Here is a 25781-nt window from a genome sequence, read left to right as displayed (position 1 = left end):
GAGAGATTATAAATTGATTGTTTGCCTCTCCTGCATCCATTGCTATAGTTAATCCTCAGTACAGGGGCCTGCCCCTCCCTCCACTCTTTCTGTCACACACACACACACACACACACACACACACGCACACGCATTATCTTTTGCATCATTTTTTTAGCCACTGTCTTCTGTACGTTCCACAGCTGTTAGGCTCGGAGGTCACACACAATTTTCAGAGCTAACTAACCACCGTGCAAGAAATCAGTCTGAATCCTCAGCAAGAGGGATCCTGCAGACAAGAGAGAGAGTGACTGGTTTATCCTCATGAATTAGGACGTCTTCCTCTCTCTGTTGGTCCTCTGTAAATACGAGGGCTTCAGTCCGCCAACCTGGCTAATGAATGGAGCTGAGAAAGCTGCTGCTCCTTGAACTAAGGAGCAGAGGGTCTTGCCACCCACAGGGGCCACAGGACCGTCACTGTGCTGCTCTGCTCCTGGAGAAGGAGTGGGTTTCCTGGGGGTGACCACTGGCCTTGTGTAGGACCCTCCATAAAGAACGCCACCCCGTAGAGTGTGGGCCTGGCTGGCATGCTTTTCTGGGGTCAGAGTTGGGTGGCACAGGGCTTTGCACGAGTGTAAGGAGTGGCTACTGAGGATGAAGGCAGGGGCCGTGGTTCTCTCTGCTGAAATCATTTCTCTTCTGAATCTCCGTAACACTTTATAGGTATCTTGTATATATGTATATTTTACAGTAATTGTTCGGTCAGTTGGAGCTGTGTCGTGATTGTAAGCATTATCAGTCATCAGCAGACTTGACCTTGTCAGGAAGAACAAAATTAGAGGGGAGAGAATTAGGGAGCAGTTAAATTCCCCTGGTGCCCCAGGAACTTAGACAGCAGTCAAGAAGAGCTGCTCTCAGGGTCTCATCTACAGGTGCTATGAAATGTGACCAGAGAAGGCTCTGTGGATGGAGGTTGATGAGAACTGAAATGATAAAAATAGAATTGATGTCGTTAACCCCATAGCCCACCTTAGGGCCTGCGCACTGCCATCCCCTCTGCCGGGAGCACCCTTTCCACAGTTCCCTACAGGGCTGTCTCCCTCACCTCCTTCAGGTCTTTCTCACAAGTCACTCCCTCCGGGAAGCCTCCCCTGACTACCATAGTTAAAATGGAAGCTGTCCTTCATCCCTTACTATCTCTTGGCTCTCCCTTCCCTTTATCCAGCTTCTCTCTTCCTTCCTGGCCCCCACCACTATGTACTTAACTTTTATTTACTTATCTCTTTTCTACCACTAGAAAATAAATACAATGAGGACAGTGATTGGTATTTGTTTTCTGCTATATTCTCACGCCCTAGAATAGTACTTGGCCCATATTGGATGCTCAGTAAATATATGAAAGGAAGAAAGTTGGGAGGGAGAAAGAGGGAGAAAGAGAAAAAAGTATAGATAGATGAATGGATGGATTGTTCTAGGGACTAATCCTATGTCCCTTAACTTACGGAGCCCGTGAGTCAGGCATCATCACCTGCACTTTCAGATGTGTGGTAGGTCCAGTGTTTTGCTATATATGCCCTACCTTTGTATTTAAGAAGGACATAGAGTGCAGTAAGGTAGTGCTGCTTATTTGGGAAACTGACATCCTAAAATAGGCTGTACGCATCGCCAGAATGCCTGAGGATGTCACAGGTGAATGTCTCAGCATTCACCAAGGTGCTCACATGAAGGCACATGCACAGAGTGGCTTCACGGAGCGAGGGTGCTCTAGAGCATTCTGTGAAGACCTCCAAATTCCCTGCAGGCCTCCATGCGCCTCACTACCTTTCCAGATTGGTGACGTGTCGTTACAACTAGCAATTCTTGCTGGTCAAATACAGTTGACTATCGGCAATTTCAGAGCATTCAACCTATAATTTCAGCCTCACAACCACCCATCAGTTAGGGACTATTATTATTCCTGCTTTGCACATGAAGAAAGTGACATTTGGAAAAGTGCATTAACCCGCTGATGTCCCACGTGGGTTAGGTGGCCCTGCCGGCTTCCCATGCAGGCTGTACGGGGCTCCCAGTCAGGGCTGCTGGCTGTGTGGTGGCCTCTCCCAGGACTCACTGGTGCACCGTTACTGTCAAGGAGTTGAGGCTTTCCTAGGATGCTTAGGCAGGGAAGGTGCACATGACAGCTGAGTGAGGTGGAAGGTCGGAGAGGGTCCCTTTCCCCAGGGAGCTGTCTTTGGGGTTGATGTCAGCCCTGAACCTGCCCCAGGGCTCTTCCCCTGGACATGAGGGGCACATGGGAGGTGAAGGGGTCAGTGCCCCACATGGGCATTCCCTGCTCATTCACCCCTTCTCTTTGACTCCCAGGCCTGCATGACTTAGAACACCCTGATGTGTCCTTGGCTGACGAATGGTAAGCTCTCGTCAGCATCGTTGTCTGTGGTCCTCTTTGATTTCCAGTTGTCCACACTCCCTTGCCTCATTCTCCTGGTTCAAAGGCAAAGGGAGGTGATGCTGTAAAAATTCACATGCTCTTGTTTGGGGCCCTGTCATGTTCTCAGGTCCTATTGCAACACTGACCTGCACCCGGAGCACCGTCATCTGTCTCAGTTGGAAGCTATTAAGCTCTATCTCAAAGGCAAAGAGCCCCTGCTGCAGTGTGAGTATACCTGCCCCCACCACCTCCTGTGCACAGGTGGGGGCTGCAGTGTGAGTGTGCCCGTCTGCCCCGTGCCACCTGTGCCGTCTGCAGGGGAAGCCTCGCTCTGGTGGGGACTACCAGACACAGAAATCCAACCGGGTGTCAGTTTCCTGTGGGAACAGGCCACTGGAGGTCACGCTCGCCACAGCAACGTGTGGCCCGTGTGCTGTATGGCCTGTGGCTGGCGCAGGGCGGGCACGGTTGGGAGCAGGGTGATGCTCACCAGTGCAGGGCCATCCCCGGACCAGCGGGTGGGAGCTGCAGGAGCCAGTTGGGCAGGGGGAGCAGGGCCCTGGCCCTCCCAGGGGTCAGCCAGCCAGTGCGGTGGATCTCATAGAACGACCGCGGCAGCCCCGTGGGAGCTGCCAGGAGGCTCTCCGTCTCCTAAACCAGATCTTCACCAAATGATTTCCTTTTCGGGATGTGCTCTGGTGGAGGAAGGCTCAGGTGGGCATCGCGTGAGCCGGACTCTTCATTTTCTTTAACGTCTGGGATGACATATTTAAAAAGCATTGACACTTACCATCCGGTTTTAATCACATCTTAAAGTTTTGCCATATTTGCTTCAGGAATGAGGCATTAGCAGATAATATGGATGTCCCTGAGCCCTCCGTACACACTCCCGTTTCCCTCCCAGCAATCACGGTCCTGTATGTGTTCATTCCTGCACATTGTATGCTATGACCACATCCATATAGTATGTACTATGATTTTCATTATTTTGTATATTAAAATGTATGTGTGTTGTGTAAATATTTACTATATGTTATATGCACTGTATTATATGTATTATTCTACAACTTGTGTTTTACTCATTATATTGAGATTTATTTGTGTTGATCATTCAGTGCTAATGCGTTCGTGTGAACCACTACATAGTGTTCCACTACATAACTACAGATTAATTCATCTGTTGTCTCTTTGATCATGACTTATCTCGAGTTTTCACTTTCACTGCAAAGCTCCCTCAGCTTCTCGGCCACCCGCTAGGTGAGGACTGGCCCGATGTGGGTGACCCTGCATCGCCGTCCTCTGGGGAAGGGTGGCAGGGGTCAAGGATGCCCCTGCTGGACTCATGCTTCCCTGGTGATTCCTTAGCCTCTTGCACAGAGCTCTATCAACGGTCCCTTTGGGTAGCAGGTATCCCTTTAGAATGGGGGGGAGAAAACCTCTTAAATGGGAGGAATCACAAAATAAGAGTCCCAGGAGTTATTAAGTTATCATAACCCTTCCTTCCCCTTACAACCGGCTGAGATCAGAGCCCTGAACTGCAGATTTTCAAAGGCAGGAAAGGGATGAAGGGGGCAGACAGTCTCAGGGGCTGCCCTCCGGTCTGCAAAGCCCCGCGTTGGCATGCTGGTCCGTGGCACGGACAGGGGTGGGGCAGCAGAGGACGGAAGTATGGGACCCCCGTGGCTCTCCCTTCACCATGGCCGCATCCGAGAACTCTTTCCAATTCCCAGTGGGTGGGAATGAGAAGGCAGTGGGCAGATACTGCAAAACGAGCCCCTTGTGCCCCAATGTGGGGCCCAGCCAAAGCCATCTTCTCAAGCCTGCCCCTCCCCACAGGTGATAAAGAGCTGATACAGGAGGTGCTGTTCGACGCCGTGGTGAGTGCCCCCATTGAGGCCTACTGGACCAGCCTGGCTCTCAACAAATCTGAGTAAGTAGTTGCACGTGTCCCCCCTTTCCTGGCAGTTTCCCCACAAGCCGTCCGAAATATGGTTATGGTTTAAAAACTGAACGGTTTTAGGAACCCGGTGTTAAAGTGCTTTAATTTTCCCCAAAGCGCCAAACCACAAGAGCTAGAGCACATCAGCGGCTTGGGCTGAGTTGGCAAGCTTCCGGGTTTGACATACAATTTGAGTTCTAACATCACATGGAATCTGGTGTGCCGAGGCAGGGCGACACCTCCAGGCAGAGGGCGGCGACAGGATCGGCCTGCTCGTGCCCTGCGCCAGCTCCCACCACAGCCCTCCCGGAACCGGGGCTCTGGGCCAGCTCAGCTTGAAGTATTTCACCGGGGTGCAGACTGAACCCCAGGGTTTTATTTCTCAAGTGCAGGATGGGGGTGGCAAGCAATGGAATGATCAAAGACTAGGGCGAGAACTGCTTCCACAGCTGACTCGTATTATTTTATTATTATTATTATTATTATTACTACTACTTTACTATTTTAAGTAGGCTGTTGGAGATTAGAAATTTGAAAAATCATTCCTTTTTCCTCATACCTTCAGCAGTCTTTCCTCTGTTGTTTATTAGTCCCTTACATCCTGGTATCCTCCCTTTTGTACATTGTCTTCTGTCCTGCCATTCATCCTGGTACCATTTCCACTTGTTCGTGCACGCATGCATCATCGACGGCATGTTTGTATGTGCTGGCACTGGGTGAGAGGTTGGTGAAATGGGGCACAGTTCTCGCCATGGCACCTGTACTATCTAGGGTGCTATCTTATTACCAACTGTGGTAACTACTTGGAAGGACATGTAAAGGGGTGTAGACTGTCCCAACACCTAGAAATGGACATGGGTGATGGAGGCTTTTCTGAGCAAGAATTAGTGTGAGGGCTGGGGAGCATTCCAGGGAAATGGAAGAGTCTGTGCAAAGGCCCTGAGGTGAATAAGTATTTGGCACATTTGAGGAATTTACAGAAGGCCAAGAGAGCTGGAACAGCGAGGGCAGGCTGGAAGGTGTCGGGAGATGAGGCTGCAGGGGGCCAGGTGGTGCAGGACCCTGGGAGTCAGGGTAAGGATTTGGGATTTTATACACACAGTGTTGGGAAGTCATTGTAGGTCTTCAGAAGGACGTGATCAGATGAGCATTTTAAAGGAGACTCCCTCTACTGTGGAGAGTAGAGCGTGATGGGGTAAGAACAACAGTAAGGCCCCTCCAACATTCTAGGGATTTCCACACGGACCCAGGCAGTGGTAGTGCAGCCGGGAGAGGCGCTTGTGGCCTCTTTGGAAGGAGGGCCCCAGGACTGGATGGTGGAGTCGCTGCATGGGGGGAGGGAGGCTGAACTGCCAAGGTCATTCCCAGATTGATGACATGGATACGTGGGTAGATAGTGCTGCCAACTCCCGGGACAGGAGACAGTGAAGGAAGGGCAGGTTCAGGACAGGGCCAAGTTCTTTATTAGACATTTTAAGCTTAAAATGACTCTAAGTCTCCGCAGTGGAGATGTAGGCCAGGCAGTCTCACACATGAGACTAGAGCCCCGGAGAGAGACTGCTGTTCTTCTATTTGGGGATGTCCTCGGGCCACTTGCCCATGTGGATCTTATTCCCAGGGAGGTGGGGAAAGGGTCAAAACCTTTTCTGGGATTACATTCTCTGGAGGGTGTGGAAATGTTTCTTTTAAGCTTCCATGGAACTCAAAATCCCGTGCAAAGATTGCTGATCTGCTCCTAACACGTGCTAAAGATCCCCAGAATGGTAGCCTACTTCGTAGTAGCATCTGTAACTGACGGGGCAGCCTGACTCTCCTGACGGTGTGGGCTGCAGGCCCAGGAAAATGCTCACTGTTCGTTCTTATTCACCCCTTACACACTTAAAGGTAGGTTGGCCACTTTGACTGCCATCAGAGATCGAGTAAACCAAGTGATCTCATACTGAAGATGACATGGGTAATGGTTGGCATCGAATTGCTACTAGCGTCTAAGGAAGAGAAACAAACTTGAATCAGTGTTCTCTTCACACTTTTATTGTAGAATAAGATTGTGTATTTGTGGAGAAAGACCATTTACCTTTTTTGAAGACGTATGCATTGCAAATATCCTGAAGGATATCCTCAAACATATACAAGTTCCCTTAGTTGAAAAAAAAATCTATAGTGAATCTTGAAGAGTTGTCTTGGCTAAGGCCATTGTAGGCATGGCATCCTGCCGAGCTGCTGGGGAAGCCATTTCTTCCCTCATCTCTGTGGTGCTGGTGGTGAGATTGGGCCTGTGCTCTGGTAGAAGTTAAAAGTTGGTGCTCCCCAAATAGTGTAGCGTTTAAGTCGCAGACATTTTCAGGCTGCAGGACCCTGCAGACTTGATGGTGTGGCTCAGTCCCTTCTTTTCACTCATGACAGATTCTGCTCATGGGGTCTCAGAACCAAGCAGAGACTTGGTAACATCAACGCAAAAAGCTAGCTCTAAGGACTTCCGCCCTCTCCTGACAGTCATTCCCGCTCCGGGCCTGATCTCTCTGAACTTGCACCCGGACCCTTGAGATGAAGGTGTATTTAGTTAGTGTTGGGGACACACCTGTCCTAGAGTTCCTCCTGTGAGGATTTCCTGACACCTTTGTAAGGGAGAAGAGTTTTCATTCTTTCATTCTGTGCTTGGCGCCTGCCTGTGCATGCGTGTGTGTTTCTATCACTTCTTTTAACATTTCAGTTCTCAAACTACTGTTTCATAAAATATTCTTTGAGTCTTAAAATGCTCATCTACTGGCTGTCTGGATGAGTCCCCTTGGGGTCTGCTGCTCTGTTTCAGGAATTCCGACAAGGGCGTGGAGGTCGCCTTCCTCGGCACCCGCACGGGCCTCTCGAGAACCAACCTGTTTGTAGGGGCCGAGCAGCTCACCAATCAGTAAGTAGAAGGGGCCCGGTAGCTTCTGGAATGGGAAATGCAAAGGGAAGCTTGCATCACTGCTTGATCCCACCACCGAGAAACAGAATTCAGGCGCCCCCACCCTGGCCAGGTGGTATTTCCCTTCTGTGTTCCACGGCGGGGATCCTGGCGTGTGTGTTCACCTTTGTGTGTTGGCCTTTCCACAACCCTGCTCTCTCCTTGCTTGTCGGCTTCTGGCCACCCTCCTGGAGGCCCCTCCCGCCCTGGTGAGTCATTCCGGAGCTCTGGAGATGGCGCAGCTGTGGGGGGCACAGTCAGACGGTGGACTCACGCATCTCCTGACAACCGGCTTCAGGGTGTTCAGCTCCTCCACAGCTCTGCTGAGGAATTGCTGCCTGTCTGAGAACCAGCGTCCCAAGTCTGCTGTTTATTTGTTTGTGCATGTTTTAATTAATGGCAGTACCTGTGCGCTGAGCCTCAGGGGCTGCAGGGCCCCACCCCCAGAAGTGGGCAGGCAGGTGGCCCTTGGGATCGGTAGTGTGTCCTTGAGCTTCCAGAGGGACCCAGGTGGACAGTGCACAGGGCATCTCCAAGTCCAGGACCCAGACTCCGTTAAACCACTGCTTAGACCCTGCGTCTTCAGAGAGCTACCTGGTCTTAGCTCTTCAGCTTGGTGCTTGAGCCCAGCTAGTAGGAGCCGGGGAAGTTCTTCCTGAGCTCAGTAATGGGTTTTCTCAATTTCTTTGTCTCTGATGTGGAGGCATTTTGGGGCCAGGGACAAATGGAGCTTGGACTCAGCAAGTTGGCAAAACGAGTGTAGGGAGTTCAGAGGTTACCATGCAACCTTTGCATCCTGACCTTCAGGAAACCTTGGGATGAGTAACCAGGCGAGGCGTGGCTGCCAGTTGGAGGGGGTTGGCCCAGCAGGAGCCCAGTGAGCAAATGCTCCTGTCCCATCGAGCCCAGCATTCTTGCCTCTGTTAGATGAGGCCCAGCCCTATGTTGTATAAAACCAAGTGTGGCAAATGGCAGATCGACAGATTTTTGTAGATGTTTTGTGAACTGGCTTTTAATTCCCATTCAAGGACTCTCTTTCTCAGCATCTCACATTCATCGTTTATGAAATTGACCGTGGTTGTGACTTGGTTTTTCTTCAAGCCCTCTTAGCTCTGCAGTCCCGAACGATTATTTTTCCAGAGGTCAGTTTCCTAGGAAGAGCAGGAAGGGTGGAGACCACACCGCCTTCTCCTTTTAGGCCCCAGAGAGGCCAAGGGAGACACAGGCGTGGACTCTAGTGCACAGAGAGGAACGCTGTGGCTCGTTCTGAGATTAAGGCATCAAGCCCGCAATGTGGCCCATCGCTAGTGTGATATCTGGATTATTGTGTTGGCCTTGGAAGATGACTGGACCATGCTCAGGACTGCTGGGGGGTGTGTCTGGCTCACCTCCACTCTGTGCATCTGGAAGATGGGGGGAACGGCCTCCCTGGGTTATTGGGAGGGTCACAAAGACTATGGAATGTAAAACTGCTTTGAGAAGCTAAACATTCCTGCAGCTATGAGTTCTACTCCTGTGGCATTACTGAGACCCCACGTGCCTACTCTTCGGGTATCTGGATGGATGAACTATTTCTTCTATCTTCAAGAAACTCCTGTCATTGATGCATATAGAGGCACTTTAAGTCCTGTTTTCTTAGGGTCTTTTATCTGCCTACCCCCTCCAAGCAAATGGCATTTGTTGAGAGCCAGCTATTTGGATACACGCTATTAGGCAGGACTAGAAAGTGCTTAGAATTTTTCTTTTTTTTTAAAGAGGGCTCATGAGGAAGAGCTCCAAGTATCGAGGAGTATACTACAGAGAGAACGTCCCCAGCCCAGAGCTATCTTGTTCTGTCCTCAGCCTCTGACTCTGAGGTCCCATCTCCTGTCCCCATTGCCTGCTTTTGGAGGTAGACCGATCATAGCTCATGGCCTCTGTAATCTGCATCTTCCCCAGTATTCCCAGTATTTTCTGTGCCTTCAGTATGGCCCCGTGGAGCACAAGAGGCACACACCAGCATCCAGCAGCGTCAGCCTCCGCGACTGGCTGCAGCCCCTCCCCACAGTCCTGGCTGGGGGGTGTCCACTCTGCAGCTCCCGCCTGAACCACAGGATGGGAAAGGACCCCCGCAGCCTTCAGGATCTCGGATATTCGTTGGAGCCCAACCCAGTTTGTGCAGCCCCTTCCCGTGCAGTGGGACTGCAATCATGATAGTATTGTGGGCACCTTAGTGTTATTATTCCCACTTGTAAAGGAGTCAGGGGGCTCAGAGACTCCTAACTGACCCATGTAGCTCCCCCAGGGTCATTCAGCTCTGCTTGAAGCCCAGACCTGCCTCACACGAGTCCTCAGCACCCCAAGCACCCAGAGTAGGCTTTCTTCTTCCCCACAAGGCCCTGTCTTCCTGAAGAATGTTTTCCGAGATTCTGTGGATTGCGCTCTCTCCTTCCTGCTTCCTTGTGACCCACCCCTTGGTACCTTTGGAATTTCCTGGCAAGCTGGCCTCCTCACATCAACACCAGTGCTAAGGCAGAGCAAGCAGTGCGGGCACCTCTCCCCCCACTGCCCGAGGGCCACAGGCACCAGGCACCCAGCTATGCAGGACTCCGGACCTGTGGCCTGAATGTCCCCCCCAGTCTCAGTGAGGGTGACCTCACACCTTCCAAGCAAGCTGTTAACCTCACCACTGAACACCAGTGGCAGGGAAGAGGCCGTGCCTGGCCCGTGGCCACATAGGCTCACTTTTCCCTCTGTTATACCTTTGCTAAGAAGAGTGAGGTCTACTGAAGAAATTGATCTGCCCAAGGGTAGGTCCTGTGCATGGATTTTAAGATAAGGCTGAACCTTCTGATAACCCTTTGGCCTTTTGATAAGATTTCTGGAGGCTCTGTTTGCCTGCTTTCAGTACTAATTAGTTGAGTACATATGATGGAAAACTCATTCCACCCATGGGGAGCCTGGCTGCCAGGGTTCTACAAGCTATTTCTGAGTAATGTGGGGTGCGTGGTGTTAATCCGGGGCTTGCTGTACCGACAAAGGCAGCACCAGTTTACCCAGTAGAGGCTGTTGGGATGGGCTGTGCCCCGCTTTTCCTCACTGAATGGTGCCAGTCTCCCCTTTTCTCCCCCTACTTCCATTGAGAAATAATTGACATACACCACTGTGTATGTTGAAGGTGTATAGCATGAGGGTTTGATTCAGGTATATTGTGAAGTGATTCCCATGATAGGTTAGGTGACACCCATCACCTCACATGTAGTGGTCCCCCTTATCTGAGGGGATACCATCCAGGATCCCCAGTGGATGCCCGAAACCACATACAGTACCAAACACTATATATACTGTGTCTTTTCTATGCCTACTAATGATAAAGTTTAATTGATAAATCAGGCACAGTAAGAGATTAACAATAGCTAGTAACAAAACAGAACACTTATAACAATATGCAGTAATAAAAGTTATGTGGTTGTGGCCCCTAAACTACCTAATTGTGCTGCACACACCCTTTTCGTGTGATGATGCAAGAGGATGAAATGCCCACGTGAGGGGATGAAGTGGGTGGATGACGTAGGTGTAGCGACTTAGCGTTAGGCCACTGCTGACCCTCTGTCCAAATATCGGAAGGAGGGTCACCCACTTCCAGGCCACGGTTGACCGCAGGTAACTGGCACTGTGGGACGCAGAACCGCAGATAAGAGGGGATTGCTGTGGGCACAATAAAAAGAAAATAAATTTTCTCCTCGTGATGAACTTCCTCAGGACCTACCCTCTCCACAGCTCTCCTATAGCTCACACAGCAGCGTCTCCTGTGGTAATAACCATGCTGTGCACCATCCCTAGGCTTACCTGCCTTCTCGCTGGAAGTTGGTACCTCTGACCCTCTTCCTCAAGTCCCCCCCACCCACCTACCTCTGCAACCACAAGTCTGACTCTTTCTATTCTATGAGTTTGGTATTTGTTCTTGTTTTTAGATTGCACATATACGTGACATCACACAGGATTTGTCTTTCTCCACTTACTTCACTGAGCATAATGCCCTCAAGGTCACTCCATGCCGTCACACATGGCAGGATTTCCCCCTTTTTTGTGGCTGAGTAATGTTCCATTGTGTATGTGTGTATGTGTGTGTGTGTGTATAAATATACACAACAAATTCTTCATCCATTCATCTTATGATGGACACTTTGGTTGTTTTGCCATCTTGGCTATTGTGAATAATGCTGCTATGGATGGAGGGGTGCAGATATCTTTTTGAGTTAACATTGTTGTTCCCTTTGGATCTACTCCCAGAAGTGGGATTGCTGGATCCTATGGTGGTTCTATTTTTAACTTTTTGAGGAACCTCCATGCTGTTTTCCACAGTGACTGCAAAAATTTATATTCTTACCAACGGTGCACAAGGGTTCCCTTTTCTCCACATCCTCGCCAAAACTTATTATTTGTCTTTTGATAATGGCCATTCTAACGAGTGTGAGGTGATTCTCTCAGTGTGGTTTTAATTCACACTTTCACGATAATTAGTGAAGTTGAACACCTCTTCATGTACCTGTAGGACATTCATAAATCTTCTTTGGAAAAAATGGCTGATCAGGCCCCTCCCCCACTGTTTAATTGGATTACTGGTTGGTTTTGCTCTTCTTATTTCTTCCCATTTCAAGGGACTTCCTAAAAGCTGGAGACAAGGAGAACATCTTTAACGCAGACCATTTCCCCCTCTGGTACCGAAGAGCTGCTGAGCAGCTTCCTGGGAGCTTCGTCTACTCGATCCCGTTCAGCACAGGTGGGTGTCCTTGCAGCGGGGAGGGGGTCTTGCTGGCCTGGGCATTTCCTGCAGCATGTGGGAGCTGCCTGAAAGCTGATGGGAACCAAGTTCAGCCTTCAGAGTCGATACTAAATAGTGGTACTTCCCAGGACCAACCACCTGCACCAAAGGGGTAATGGCTCCAAATAAAGGGAAGCTTTTGCTTAACCCAAGTGGGGAAAGAGCATTTCAGGAAGCAGGACTGGCATTCAGAACAGTGTGGAAGGTGAATACGAACTTCTCAGTAGACTTTTTTTTTTAGCATTGTCCTGGCCCTACTGAGAGAAAGTTCAGACAGGCATAAGGTCCTTTGCTAGACCTTTGGTGAGTTGCATCCCTTTGAAGGCTCATAATTTAGAACTGAATTAATTTAAATCAGCACGTGGGGTGAGGACTCGGACTTTGTGTGGCCCTGTGCTCTCCTGATGGGAGCCTGCAGTGAGCAAGGGGAAGCACACAGCCAGTGGTTTTCCAGTCCTAAGATTTTCCATTATGAAAAATGAAGGGCGTCCCCCTCCAAAAATAGAACTGAACACCATCTTATTTCAGCCAGTTTTAGAACAAGACAAACTGAAAATATTTTTGAATGGTCCTTGGCCTTTTCTGAACTCATGCACATGACGTTTTTGGTGGTCATTCTGTGTAAAGCTCTGTACACTTGGATTGCTCTGGACAGTTCAAGCTATGCTTAAATTTTACATTAGAGCCTTTTGCACTGATCTCTGTGAAGCATTCCTAGGGACCCTAACGGAGGCTCTCTGGTGCTTAGTGTCAAAGCCCCTCCCTGACGGGGAGGCCCTTGCTCATTTCCATGAATGAAGACATCTTCAGAAAGAGTACTTCTGAAATTTGCAGAAGACATGTCAACAAGAGTCATCTAATTAGTTGACTCATTACAAAGTAACTCATTAGGAAGAGGGTCCCTCATTAATCAGGATATTTAAGAAAAGGCCAGATGCTATTTTAGAAATTCCCTCTCCAGGTGGGAGATTAGAGGTTACTGTTAGGTTCCTTCCAGGACTGGGGTTCTCAGAATCTGTCCTTTGCTGACGGGCCCACGTGTCCCCATGCCCCTGCCCACGTGTCTGCTCTCACGCAGAAATTTCCACATGACCCAGCTCGCTGTTCGTGTTTATCACCCTTATTGATGGAAATATCAACTAAGAGACATTAGACTTCGTCATTCTGCTCAAACCTGTCAATAATAATGGCTTATTTTGTCATGCAACCTCATACTTTCTTCTTCATAGTCCTCTAAAGAAAAAAAATAGAAGTCAGCTTGCTGAACTTGGACTGGAAGCATCAAGTGACCCTTCTCTGGCTTTCACCCCAAGCTGGGCAGGGAGAAGGAGCTGAGGCAGACGGGGACAACCCCGAACGCGCTCTGTGGGTGCGCAGCCTGTCTGTGGCAGCCCCTCGTGTCAGTGTGCTGTGTTACTTATCCACCATTTTTCCTACCAAGAATTCTGGGAAAAATGAACTGATTAAGGCTGTTGCAGAATTGAGTTTTGGCAAGTGGCATTTGCATTGAATGTTCACTGAAATCATATAATGAGAAGGAATTTACCTTGTTCATGGTAAAGGCATGGATGACATAACCTCTTAGGAGATTCCATGGCCCCTCTATATTCTGGGAAGATGTTAAAAAATCTCCAAATACCCATGTTGGGGTGGCGCATGCTCTCATTTTTTCAACTGTGTGCTGAATACCTGTATACATTGGAAAAGATGCCGGCTTTTATTACTGCTTAGACTTGAGCCAGGAGAAAATGCTTAATTGCTTCAGTCGTAAGTGTATTCAAATTCAGGTCTGCCGTCTCCCTGCTTTCCGATTCAATTGGATTCCATTCAACTAGCATTCCTGGACACCTTTTATAAGGCAGGCACGGTCCTAACAATTAATAACTCTGGGCATTTGAAATTTGTGTTCAGCCTCTTTTAATTCATGGATATTGAATTCATTATTTGTAACTGAAAATCTCTTAATACTAACACCATACTGTTACCACATTTTAAGAATCTTTAAGCAAGGATTACATTCCAGCTCTATTCCTGTTTAGAATGGTTTTGCTGAGAAAAAGTGGATTTGAAATGAGAACTTTATAAGTCAGTGAAGTTTTCACCAATGAGAGCTAAAGTTCCCAATGTATAAAATAATTTGTAAACTTTATCTCATGCAGCTCTCTGTGCTATAGTTAGAGAGGCAATATAAATATGGCCCCTAACCCAAGTAAACACTATAATGAGTAACCATAAATTACAAAAAATAAATAATGTTACCACTCCATGGTGGTCAATAACTTTGATGTGAGGCGGCTGGATGCAGATGGTCATAACTCGGTGCATTGATTCCTTCAACTGAGAGGACTGGCCACACAGCACCTGTGACCTGACAGCACAGACCAACCCCGGGCTCCAGGCGGTGAGCCCAGCACAGCCTCCAGAATTGGTGACCATGGGCCGATACGATTTACTCTCCTAACATGTGGACTGTAACTCTCTCCATTTTTGTCATGATAGTTTTTCTTCTTACAGGAATAGTCAACAAAAGCAACGTGGTGACAGCGAGCACCTCCATCCAGCTCCTAGATGAACGGAAATCTCCCGTGGTGGCAGGTAAACGACAGATGTCACTCAATGAATGTAAAGTAGGCACAGCATCCATTCATCTGGCCTGTCACCTACTTCTGTGTAGCACATTTATTCTCCAGAGCGTAGGATTTGAAAGGCAGTAATTTTAAAAGTACTTGCTCCCTAGCTCGGTGTCACCTCTGCCAATCCGAGGCTCTGACAGCTGGTCATGTTTGATGTTAAGACAGAAATCTTTCCCGGGACTTTTATTCTTAAATTCTGAGGCAGTAAGAAATTGTTGGTACTTGCAGAGAATGTCCTGAGAGTGGGTAGCATGGTCATTGAATGCAAGCTCCAGATCTCTCTCTCCTGCACCGCTGGGGTAACAACAGGCATATGAGGAAATTGTGGGTTTTGTGCATGCACACACAAGCTGAAATGTACCCTGCTCTGGAGACCCTGAGATTTTCATCCCCCTCTTCCCCCCTGAGGAACGAGGGTTAGATGTGACTGCAGGTGCTGGGTTTGGACCAGGAGAAAGCAGAACATTTTATGATTGAGAGTCTTGAGTTGTCAAAGTCCTGTCTCTGGCTTCTCCCATCTCTCTCAGTCTCAGCAGTATCAAGAGATGTCTGTGGCTGGCTGGGGGCTTTCACTGGGGGGTATTTGGCCTACAGAGCCAGAAACAGCCCCACGCACTCCTTTCAGGACAGCTGCTGACAAAAATGGAGCCTAAGAGCTTGGCTGGCATATCATCCATTTCTCCTAAATAATTGTTGGGCCTGTTGGCTGATGGGAAGGTGAGGCCCTGCAACGCCATCCTGATACTGGCTGCGTTTACACAGGGAGTCATTCTGTTTTCAGGCAGCCTCCGTCAATAAGCTGTACTGTGGGGGCACTTGGAACAGCCACTAGCCTGCCTTTGCTCCCTGCGAACGTTAAGAAGGAGCTGTGGGTAGAGCAGATGTGTTTGAAGTGGTGGCTCCTTGGCTGGAAACTATAGGGATTTTTTTTTTCCCCATTTTGTTTTTCACTTAACCTCTGTGTCATAATTGCATACGCAGGTATGGACAGATCTGGGAGTTAGTTGGCCTGGTTATTCCTGCATTATTGGGTATGGTCAGGAAGACCGTCTTGTGCCCCTGGCCTGGGGCTCAACTTGAATTGGCCGCCCTGTACCTGTAACTGATCAGCCAGGAGACAAAGACCCTGAGGATTCACAGTGGCTGTCTTCAAATTTTGTCACTTAGCATCTCATGTTCCTTGAAGAAAGTAGGAGACAGGATCATTTAACTCAGCAAGATTTATTTTTGCTTGGAAGAGATCAGCTCGCTTGCCTGCAGGCTGCTCCCGCCGGCTGGTTAGGCGTGGAGGCCTGCTGCCTCCCTGGAGCAGGGGTGCAGGCTGCAGCTGTCAGATGCGGTCTAACCAATGCTGCCTGTCCATCTGCTTGACATTTCTTTGTAAAACCTTTTCCTCGGGTTTCTTGTTCAGTTGTCAGGAAGGATGCTATGTATCGGCCCTATATCACCGGGCCCATCCCAAGTTTACAAACTATTGCAGATGTTTCCAAATGCCTTAATTTTACAAATGTCTATGTGGCTGAGTATGGGCAAAATGCGGCCCCAGCCTGGGTACTGCGTGTCCGGTCTGAAGATGAATGTGGATTTTCCACGTGGTGTGCTGGTCTTCCTTTGAGTTGTGCAGCTGGCTGGGGACCACAGGCAGGTTGCGGGACACTGTTTGCACACCCTGCGTGGGTGGAAGAGGCATTCTTCTGTTTGCTGCTACTCAGTGTGTCTCAACTGGTCCCCACTTTCTGAAGGTAACTGAAGAGCAAGCCGAAGAAGCAAGATTATGTGAGAACCCGTATGTAGTACTTATTTAAAATGGATGACGATTAGCTTTCCGTTGTAAAGTGCGTTTTGTAGACATTAGACAAAGCAGATTGGCTCCGTTTGATCTCAAAGGCTGCCAGGGAGGCCGTCCGTGGAGGCACTGACCTCAGAAGGGCCTCACTTTCTCCAAGAACCTCTCCCAGGCCTCCCTGACTAACCCGAGACGTCACTGCGCAATTAGGTCCGGCAACTTGCCTCTGTGTGCTTTTCTCCAGTGAAGTAGACATTGTTTACCACTCTAAAATAAAAAAGGCCATTTTAAATGAGGAAGAAGCCTTGTTTTGGCAGGGGAAGATGAATATGTGAGCAGGCGTGGCATCCACCAGTGTGTCTCCAACAGCAGATGGGACCCAGCCAACTGGCGGTGATTTGGGGTTTCAATGAAATCCTTGTGTTACATTGAAATTTATCTGCAAGGAAAGGTGTGCCACTTTGCAAGTAATCGCCGTGGACTCCCTGGAAGGCCAGAGTGGCTCCCAGGCCTGAGCCGGTCTTCTCATGGTCATCGACTACATGTGGCTGTTTGGAATAGAAAGAGTTTCTTGTTGTTTTTTTTTCTTTATTCTTTCTTTCTTTTCTTGTGTTTTCTTTTTTAAGCAAAAACATTTAGAAACTCATCTGTCAATGACATCTTTGAAGAAAGGGCAGTCAGACTGGGCAGGATTCCATTTAGACGTCAGCCTCGGCGCATAAATGGGACCCATCCGTCTTCCTGGCCTACAACGTTGCTCTCAGTCCTTCTCTTGCGGAACCTGCCAGCTCCCCAGCTGCCGCCAGTGTGCTGGGTTTTCTTAACCGCTTTCCTTCTGCAACGGGAAAGTGGCAGGACTTTCTCTTTGGCCTACCAAGTCTCTCCAGAGCCCTGGAACCTTCCATGTGTGTCAGGCCCCAATCCGCTTTTCTGTTGTTATTGGAAACACAAACTTTGGACTGTCAGGACCACATAGGTTTGTCACTCACCCTATTACTTGCTAAGTGTGTGGTCTTGGGTCTCTGAAGGTCTGTTTAAACCAGGGTTGGGGTTTTTACCTCCCTCACCTTACCCTGGGTTGATTCAGGGATAGAATGAGAAAAATCAACAAGAAAAAAGGATAAAAATGCTAGGATTTGGGGTGACCCATGTTCATCTTCCAGTTGGCAGCATACTTATCTGTTCACTTATTTTTCAATAAATATTTCCTGGCCTCCTGCTCTTACCAGGCACCCTAGATACAAATGAGTAACGGCCAGGTCCTCCCTTCCCCGAAAGGCCTGTAAAATATCAGTGGTTTTTGCAGCTGTGACTCCACAGGGCGAGGGAATTGAAAAGCTGACCAATTACCTAGAAGGTCCCAGAGGCCAAAGATTGTGTTCTGTCCTTCCCAGCGTAACTTAGTGGATGGCCTGAAACAGAGTGGATCGGTTCTCCGTAAGAATTCCACACATTGGATTGAGCTTGTAGGGACCTCTGCCCACGTACTTCGTCATTATTGACTTGAGTGCCATGAATGAGCAGGACCACGGTGTAACCCACTCCGCTGTCAATTGACAGGCCCTACTGACATCCGTCCTAGGCTTTGCTTCCCCCGTACCTGGAAAATGACCTGGAAAAGAAAGGACATGAATGAGCCAAGGAAGCGGGCCACGCGGCGGGGCATAGCTGTACAGGGGGCTCCTGCCCCGTGGTGCGCTTGTCTGACCTCCTTAATCTCCCCCCAGACACTCTTACCAAGACAAAAATACCTAAATTCAATTTTTGTCAAGTCCGTGTTTCTGTGATTTTAAAAATCAGAGGTAATCCATTGCAGATCGACACATCAGAATCTAATATCGCTCCTAAAAATGTTACGGTTTGATTTCTTAAGTTGTAAGCTCTCCAAAGGCAAGGACTGACCCAATTATCTTTTTGCTCCCAGTGTCAAGAATAAAGGTTGACATGTGATAAATGTGTCAAAAATACTGGCTGGATAACGGACTCACGAAGATGGTTTCATTTTCACCTGCTCTCTGTAGGAACAGAAGCTTGCAAAATGTCCCGTCCAGACGGTGGAACCACAGTCCTGGACCACAACCCCGAGAAAGGCACTCAGTGGCTAAAACTGCAACCCACCCCTTAGTAACACGATACAGACCGATGCACGTATTTTAAGGAATAGAAAAACTGTTCAGTGTCCCATCCTAATGGCAGCTGTGTTGGCCCAGTGGTTCTCTCCGCATCAGCAAGTGTCTCTTCTGAGCCCAAGAATCTGACATGATGATTGGAACGCGTAATCTGATCATCAGCAGGAAAAAAAAATGGGTTATAGACATTAGAGGCACTGGTGCTTTACAGAAACCATTTTTTAAAAATAGATTTATTGAGATGTGCTTTATATACCCCAGATCCACCTGTTCTAAATGTAAAATTCAATTACTTTTAGTAAATTTGGTTGTTGGGGGCGGGAGGCGCTCTGCTCCTTTCACAAGGAGGACAGACCAGATTAAGTCCATTCATTGGGGGAAATTTGAAAATGTGGGTTATGTGGTCTGGCTCGCAGAATTCTAGGCAGTGTAATGGAGGACAATGCTGGCGTTAGGACAGGGGATGCCATTTTAGCCAGCTAATTACAAAAGAGATTAATATCACTGACCATTAGCTATTGTCAGACAGGTGCTGTTTAAACTGAGTGTACTGTTTAATATGGACTCTTCTTTAGAATTGGGTGAATAATGTTGGCAAAATGTTATCAGCTTAACAACATTCGTTTGGGGGGATTTCACACATTTGGGGTGTGTGAGTTAACTAGTGTGTCAGGAATCGTGTGTCAAGCCCACATGGAGAAAGCTCTAGTCTTTTGTGCCTGACCAAAGGCTATATTTTTATCTTGGCAGAATTAATAGTTGTTGGCTGAACCAGTAGTCTCCACCAGGCACAGTTTTGTCCCCCAGGGGACACATGATAGCATATAGAGGACATTTTTGAGGGGGTCACAGCTGGTTGAGAGCAGTAAACATCGTATGAGGCCCAGGACAGCCCCTCAGAGCAGCGGGGAAGTCTGGTCTGCAACAGTAGAGGTGGCAGGAAGAAATGCCACGTGAACTGACTGGCAAACTTCAACTCCTGGTGCTTCCAAATTCAGTGTTCTCCCTTCTTAGCTCATTAAGAAAAAAAGGTCATATTTAATGTCTTCACTTTTTCATTAAATCATTCAGTAAATATGTATCTGGCATCTGCTGTGTACCTGGGGTTGGGGAGACAGCTGTGAACAGCACCCCAGACAGCATGGTGGAGTGTGTCTGGGGATTGGGGCTGTCACAGGGAGGGCACTGTCCGTCCCCATGCCCAGAGGCTGGGCTGGCAGCTGCCCAGTGCAGAACCCTCCCCCCCAAATCCCTGAGAATGCTGAGCTGAGCAACACCAAGTTCTTCCCAGTGGAGAACTTCCGCTGTGTGGGAAATACGGACAACAGACAAGTATTGCATGAACAGGAGGAAGGTGGCGGGACTGGTTAGTGGTAAATGCTCTCTAGAAATAGATCAGGGTAAAGAGATGAAGTGTGGTTGGTTGTGGTGGAGGCAGGGTGCACACCCAAGTTCATATATATGTGCGCATGGTTGTATGGCCGAGGCAGTCTTCACATTGGGGGTGGGGGCATCAGGGAAGGTCCCCCAAGGAGGTGACCGGGGCAGAATCCCGAATGATGAGAGGTAGCCGTCATTCAAAGATCTGTGGGAAGAGCATTCCAGGCAGGGGGAGGAAACTTCTCCCAGAATCTGGAATGGGATCCCTCACACATGCTGTTTCCATATTCCAGGTGAACGCTCCGAGACACAAATGGGTCTCTCAGCTTTGGGGGTATTTATGAAGGCCTAAAAGTACAACTGATGGGCAGATGACTCAGGGGGTGGGAGGGAACCCAAGGAAAATCTTTGCTCTAAATGTTGACTCTGAGGGGGCTTTTTATGCACAAGGGGGCATTTGTTTTCTAAGCTATCAAATGGGTAGAGTGCAGGGGCCAAGGAGGTCTAAGTCAGTGGGACCGCCAACAGCAAACTGGATAGAATGGGTCACGGGTGTAGCTACTGACTGTGCTGTATCTCAAGTCTGCAACAGAATTTGAGTTAGAGTTGGCCACGTAAAGAGCTGCTCTGCCTGCCCAGGAGCCAGGGACGGGGGCACCCTGCCCACCCCAGGAATAAAAATAGCCCAGAGCTTTGAGAAACCGGATCCTCTGTGCTAATTCTCCAGGACGCACGCTCCCAGGAGTCACAGTCCTTTTATAAACCTTACCCAAAGCTCCAGCACATTCTCCAACGATCAACAGCAGAATTTTCTGGTCCCTGGCTTGCACATTCTGAGTTAGCAAGTTAAGACCCCTCTTTCTGAGGTCCTGGTGTGATTTACACATTAAAGCCAGTGTGAACTAAGGGTTTAGGAGGGGGCACAGGGAGCCCCTCTTGCTCAGGGCCTGAATTTTTACAGTTTTAAAATGAGGTTGATTGGTTATTTTGTTACATTTCTAACAGCTTTGTCTTTAAAGATGGAGATTTGTTTCATTATCACAGAAAAGGAAAGGAATTAACTAATAATGGAGTATTTTTTACACCCAGATTCTCTCTGTCTTTGGGGGACCCCTCTGGTTCCAGCTGAGAGAAATGAATTAGTTTGCATGTATAAGGTGCTTGGCGAATGCTTGGAGTTGATGCTCACTGATGGTTAGTTAGCTGCTAAATGAACATTGCTGTTGTTACCCTTAAGAATGACTCTTCATAACACCCACCAGCACTCACTAGCCCCTGCTTTTTGCCGTGCTATTCTCTGTGAAGACTTGCATAGGGAATATCATTATAGTATACTGACGGGTTTCATAGTACAGCTTTGGAACTCACACTTCCGTGTACCCATGCGTCTTAGAACAGAGCTTGGCAAGCTAAAGCCCATGGGACCAAATCTAGATTTAATCTGGTTTTGCTTTCTTATGGTTTTCTTGAGATACATTTCACTTACTTATAAAATTCACCCATTTAAAATGTACAGTTCATTGGGTTTTGGTATATTGACAGAGTTGTGCAACCATCACCACGATCTAATTTTATAATTTCAATTATTATAAACCCCCACTTCGCATACTCTTTCGTGCTTGAGATCCTAGCCCCAGGAAACCACCATCTTCCTTCTGTCCCTACGGATCTGCCTACTCTGGACGTCGCAGACAAATGGAATCACAAACACATGGTCTTTTGTCCCTGGCTTCTTTCACTTGGCCTAATGTTTTCGAGGTCCATCCATGTTGCAGGATGTGTCAACACTGTTTTTTTTATTGCCAAATGATTCTCTACTGCATGTCTGTGCCCCATTTTGTTTATCCATTCACCAACTGATAGACATTTGGGTTGTTCCCACTTTTTACCTATTATCAATAATGTTGATATGAACATTCATGTACAAGTTTTTGTGCACACATGTGTTTTCACTTGTCTTGGCAGAGACCTACAAGAGGAATTGCTGGGTCATACAGTAACTCTCTGGTTGATATTTTGAAGAAATGCAAAGCTGTTTTCCAAAGTGGCTACACTATTTGCAATCCTACCAGTGATCTATGAAGGTTCTGATTTTCCCACATCCTTGTCAACACTTGCTATTGTCTTTTTGATTTTAGCCATCCTAGTAGGGTGAAGGGATTTGTGTTTCCCTAATAACTAACTATGCTGAGCATCTTTTCATGCGCTCATTTGCTACTTGCTTATCTTCACTGGAGAAATGTCTATTTAGATCCCTTGCCCATATTTAAGTTACATTATGTTTCTTCTTATTGTTGAGATATGATAGTTCTTTGTATGTTCTAGATACAAGTACCTTGTCATACATCTACCAGCAGTGTTTATAAACAACAATTTCTAAATACAGCCATGCTGCGTTGTCTATGGACACCTCTTCCTGCTAAAATGGCAGAGCCAAATAGTTGGATAGAGACCTTATAGACAAAGCCAAAAATATTTACTTCCTGACCCTTTGTGGAAAAAAGTTTGCCAATCTCTGCTTTACATAAAAAATATGTCACAGTCTATTAAAAAAAACCATAAAATGCTTATTTGTTCACTTACTTCCTCATCTTCTTATCTTATAAAGCTGAAGTAGATATTTAAATCAGAAGCCACATAAAGAAATGTTGAAGACTTAGCTTAATGTTCAGAAGTTGTCCATCGATTGTGCCTAATGTTTTTGCATATGTGTTTACACAGAAATAGCAGAGACCCTATGCTTTTTAGAAATATATGTGCTCATTGTCAGTCAAGATAGTGAGTCACTTAATCTTTGCTCTAGTTTATAAGCCTCTGAGCAGTATAATCAGCATGATGCTTGGTAGAGCATTAGAAATGCCCTCACAATGCTCTGGGGAAAGCAGTTTATGGGATTTTTTTTTTCCCCCAACATGGCTCATGAGAGATTTGGGTTTTATTTAGCTGCCTTTATCCAGGAAAATCTCTGAGTGACCTTGTTTGGATTTGGGTCTTGGTTGAGACTAGAATATATATGACTCATGCTAAGGGAGGACCCACAGAGCATAACCGAGCTGGCATGAATTTCCCCTCCCTGGAAGGAGGGGCATAGGAAGGGGCGGAGTCTGCAGCAGGAGCATAAGCACGTTGGCACTCAGTCTGGGGCTTGGCCAGTCCTCGATGGGAGAAGGACAGTAGAAACCACAGGCTGTTTGCTCCTGTGGCCTCCCAAAGTTTGCACTCACCAAGAGCACCTGGGTTCTGTTCTGGATGAAGAGATTCCCCCGTGTGGTCAGCATCAGGCTCTGAGTGATTTCTACCTTAAGGCCAGATTGTATGTGATCGGGCTCAGGCAGGTGGGAGTATTCAATTCTCTTTAAATGCAAAAAGGCATTTCAGAATGACACTTTAGTACGTGGTCATTTTATAGGTTGTTACTTGACTAGCCTTCTTCAACCAATTCTCAGATGTTTGCTGATATAGTCTGGCTTTTAAGCCCAAATTATTCTTGTTATTCCATTATTTTACTTGCATCATGTGATTCTTACTTGTTTATGCTGCATGCTCTCCCTACCCCCTCTCTTCTGTTCTCCCTGGGACCCACTCCCATCAGCTTCCTCGGCAGGCAGGCATTTCTCACCCAGGGTACAGATAACCTCCAGATGAGCGAAGCCAACCTTGGGCTTCAGATGTTCATTCTCGCGATCGTCCGATCGTTCAGCAGTGTTTGACCATGTCAGTCACTTTCACCTTAAAATATATCTTTGCCTACCTAATAACACTAATTTCTCAGCCCTATTACTTGGTCAGTGTTTATGTTCCTAGTTGTCTCAAAAATGTGATTTTTTTACTCTTTGTTCAAATCAAGGTCTTGAAGCCATTCTTGACTCTCCCCTTTCATTCCTGCCCACAACCAGTCTGTCTGTGAATCCTGTCGGTTCTTCTTTCAAATTATGGTCCAAATCTGACCACTTCTCAGCACCTCTGCTGTTACCCCACTGGGCCAGTCCACCTGGACTATTGCAGTGATGTTCAAACCGGTTCCCTCATCCTCTCCTTTGTCAGTCTGCTCTTCACAGGAACCTCGGCAATCAGGTTACGAGATAAGTCCTATCACATCATTCTTCTGTTCAGAACTACTGGCCTCCTAACTTGCTCCATTAAAAGCCAAAATTATAATAGCCCATGTATCAGCTTGTTTGCTGTTGCATAACAAATTATGCCAAAATTTAGCAGCTCAAAACTACAAATACTTATTATCTTAGCATTTCTGGGAGTCAGGGACCTGGGTGAGGCTTAGCTGGGTGCGCTGGCTGGAGCTCTCTCACACAGGCTGCAATGTTGTTGAGGCTGTGGTCTCATCTGGAGGTTCAACAAACAGAGGAAGTGCTTCTACATCTACTCACAGGGTCCTTTGCAGAATTCAGGCCTCCTAGGTGGCTGGCCAGAGGTCTGTCTCACTTCCTTGTCCTGAGGGCATCTCTCTAGGTCGCCTACGATGTGTTAGTCGACTTGCATCAGAACAAGAGAGGGTAAGCAAGATGGAAGCTGGAATGCTTTTTGGAACTTAAATTTGGAAGTGCTCTCCTACCACGTTCCCCATATATTCTGCGTGTTAGGAGCAAGTCACTAGCTCCGGCCTGCACTCTAGGAGAAGCAGTTCAGGCCATGCGTACCAGGACTGCAGAGTCACTGAAAGTCAGCCTGCCCCAACCTAGGGTCCCACATGATCTGACCCTCTAACCTCAGCTCCTCCTATTCCCACAGTTGCCCCTCAACCTCAGCCACACTGATGTTTTGTTGTTCCATCAACACACTAAGCTCGCTCCTTTCACAGGGTCTTTGCACCTGCTCTGCCTTCTCTTTGGGCAAGTTTCATTCAGGTATCCTCACCACAGGCTCCATCATCTCTCTCAGGTCTGTGTCCAAATATTTTCTCAGAGAGACTTTCCTAGTCACCTTATAGAAAATAGAAAATCTTCCTCTCCCACATGCCCAGCACTCTCTATCCCTCACACCTGCTTTCTCACCAGCAGACATAGTTTTTCTTTGTCTTCTCCCTCTGCCAGATGTTAGGTTCCATGGGGCATTTCTGTTTCTTATTCTCTCCTTCATCTCTGATACTAGAAAATTGCCTGGCATGCAGCAGGTACTTGGGACTCTGTCACATTATGAACTTTGCATTGTTTTGTAACCATATTAGCAAAACCACTGAGACTTTGACTTGACCTTAATTTATTGTTTATCACTGGCACCTTAGTGGAATGATTTCTGCATTTCTAAGCCCTTCTCACACTCTTATTCCTCCTTCCCTTTCCTCTTGCTTCCTATAATTCATTTATTGATCAATTAAATAGTATCTTGAGGGTTTTTTGAGTTGTTATCTTCAAAATCAGTGTGTAGATACACTTCCAGAGCCCTTGCCTATCTGAGAATATCTGAGAATTGCAGTCTCACTGTGCTTCCTTGTATAGTTTTGTTTTTGTTTGTTTGGTTTCTAGATTTTAGAATTTCTAATTCTTCAAATCTGAAAATGTTACCAGAATCTATTTCTATCATTTACTCATTCTTCTCTAATTTATGCTGATTTAGACTTATATGTGCCAGGTAGTAAGCTAGATTAAATTTTGATTTGTTTTTCATTAATCTCTTACCATAAGTCTTCATTGATCTCTAGAACTTGCGCTTTTCTTTAGCTCAGAAAAGACACCTTCTCAGACATTTTTTTCCTTCTGTTCTATATGTTCTATTCTTTCTACTGAGAAAGCCAGTTATCCATA

General features: G+C 47.4%; 1 protein-coding gene across 1 annotated transcript in view; it reads left to right on the top strand.

Annotated features, from left to right (window-relative positions):
* Positions 1-25781, top strand: part of CACNA2D3 (calcium voltage-gated channel auxiliary subunit alpha2delta 3) — a 717352-nt gene that overhangs the window by 576428 nt on the left and 115143 nt on the right. Inside the window, exons 22-27 of the mRNA XM_036878109.2 lie at positions 2341-2386; positions 2535-2632; positions 4244-4337; positions 7156-7251; positions 11931-12052; positions 14609-14689. Coding sequence (XP_036734004.2) covers positions 2341-2386; positions 2535-2632; positions 4244-4337; positions 7156-7251; positions 11931-12052; positions 14609-14689 — 537 coding nt within the window. The remainder of the gene's footprint in view (positions 1-2340; positions 2387-2534; positions 2633-4243; positions 4338-7155; positions 7252-11930; positions 12053-14608; positions 14690-25781) is intronic.

The sequence above is a fragment of the Manis pentadactyla genome, chromosome 1 (genome assembly GCF_030020395.1).
Source record: "Manis pentadactyla isolate mManPen7 chromosome 1, mManPen7.hap1, whole genome shotgun sequence".
NCBI classification, from domain to species: domain Eukaryota; kingdom Metazoa; phylum Chordata; class Mammalia; order Pholidota; family Manidae; genus Manis; species Manis pentadactyla.
Note: the sequence above shows the minus strand (reverse complement) of the source record. Positions and strands in the feature narration are given on the sequence as shown.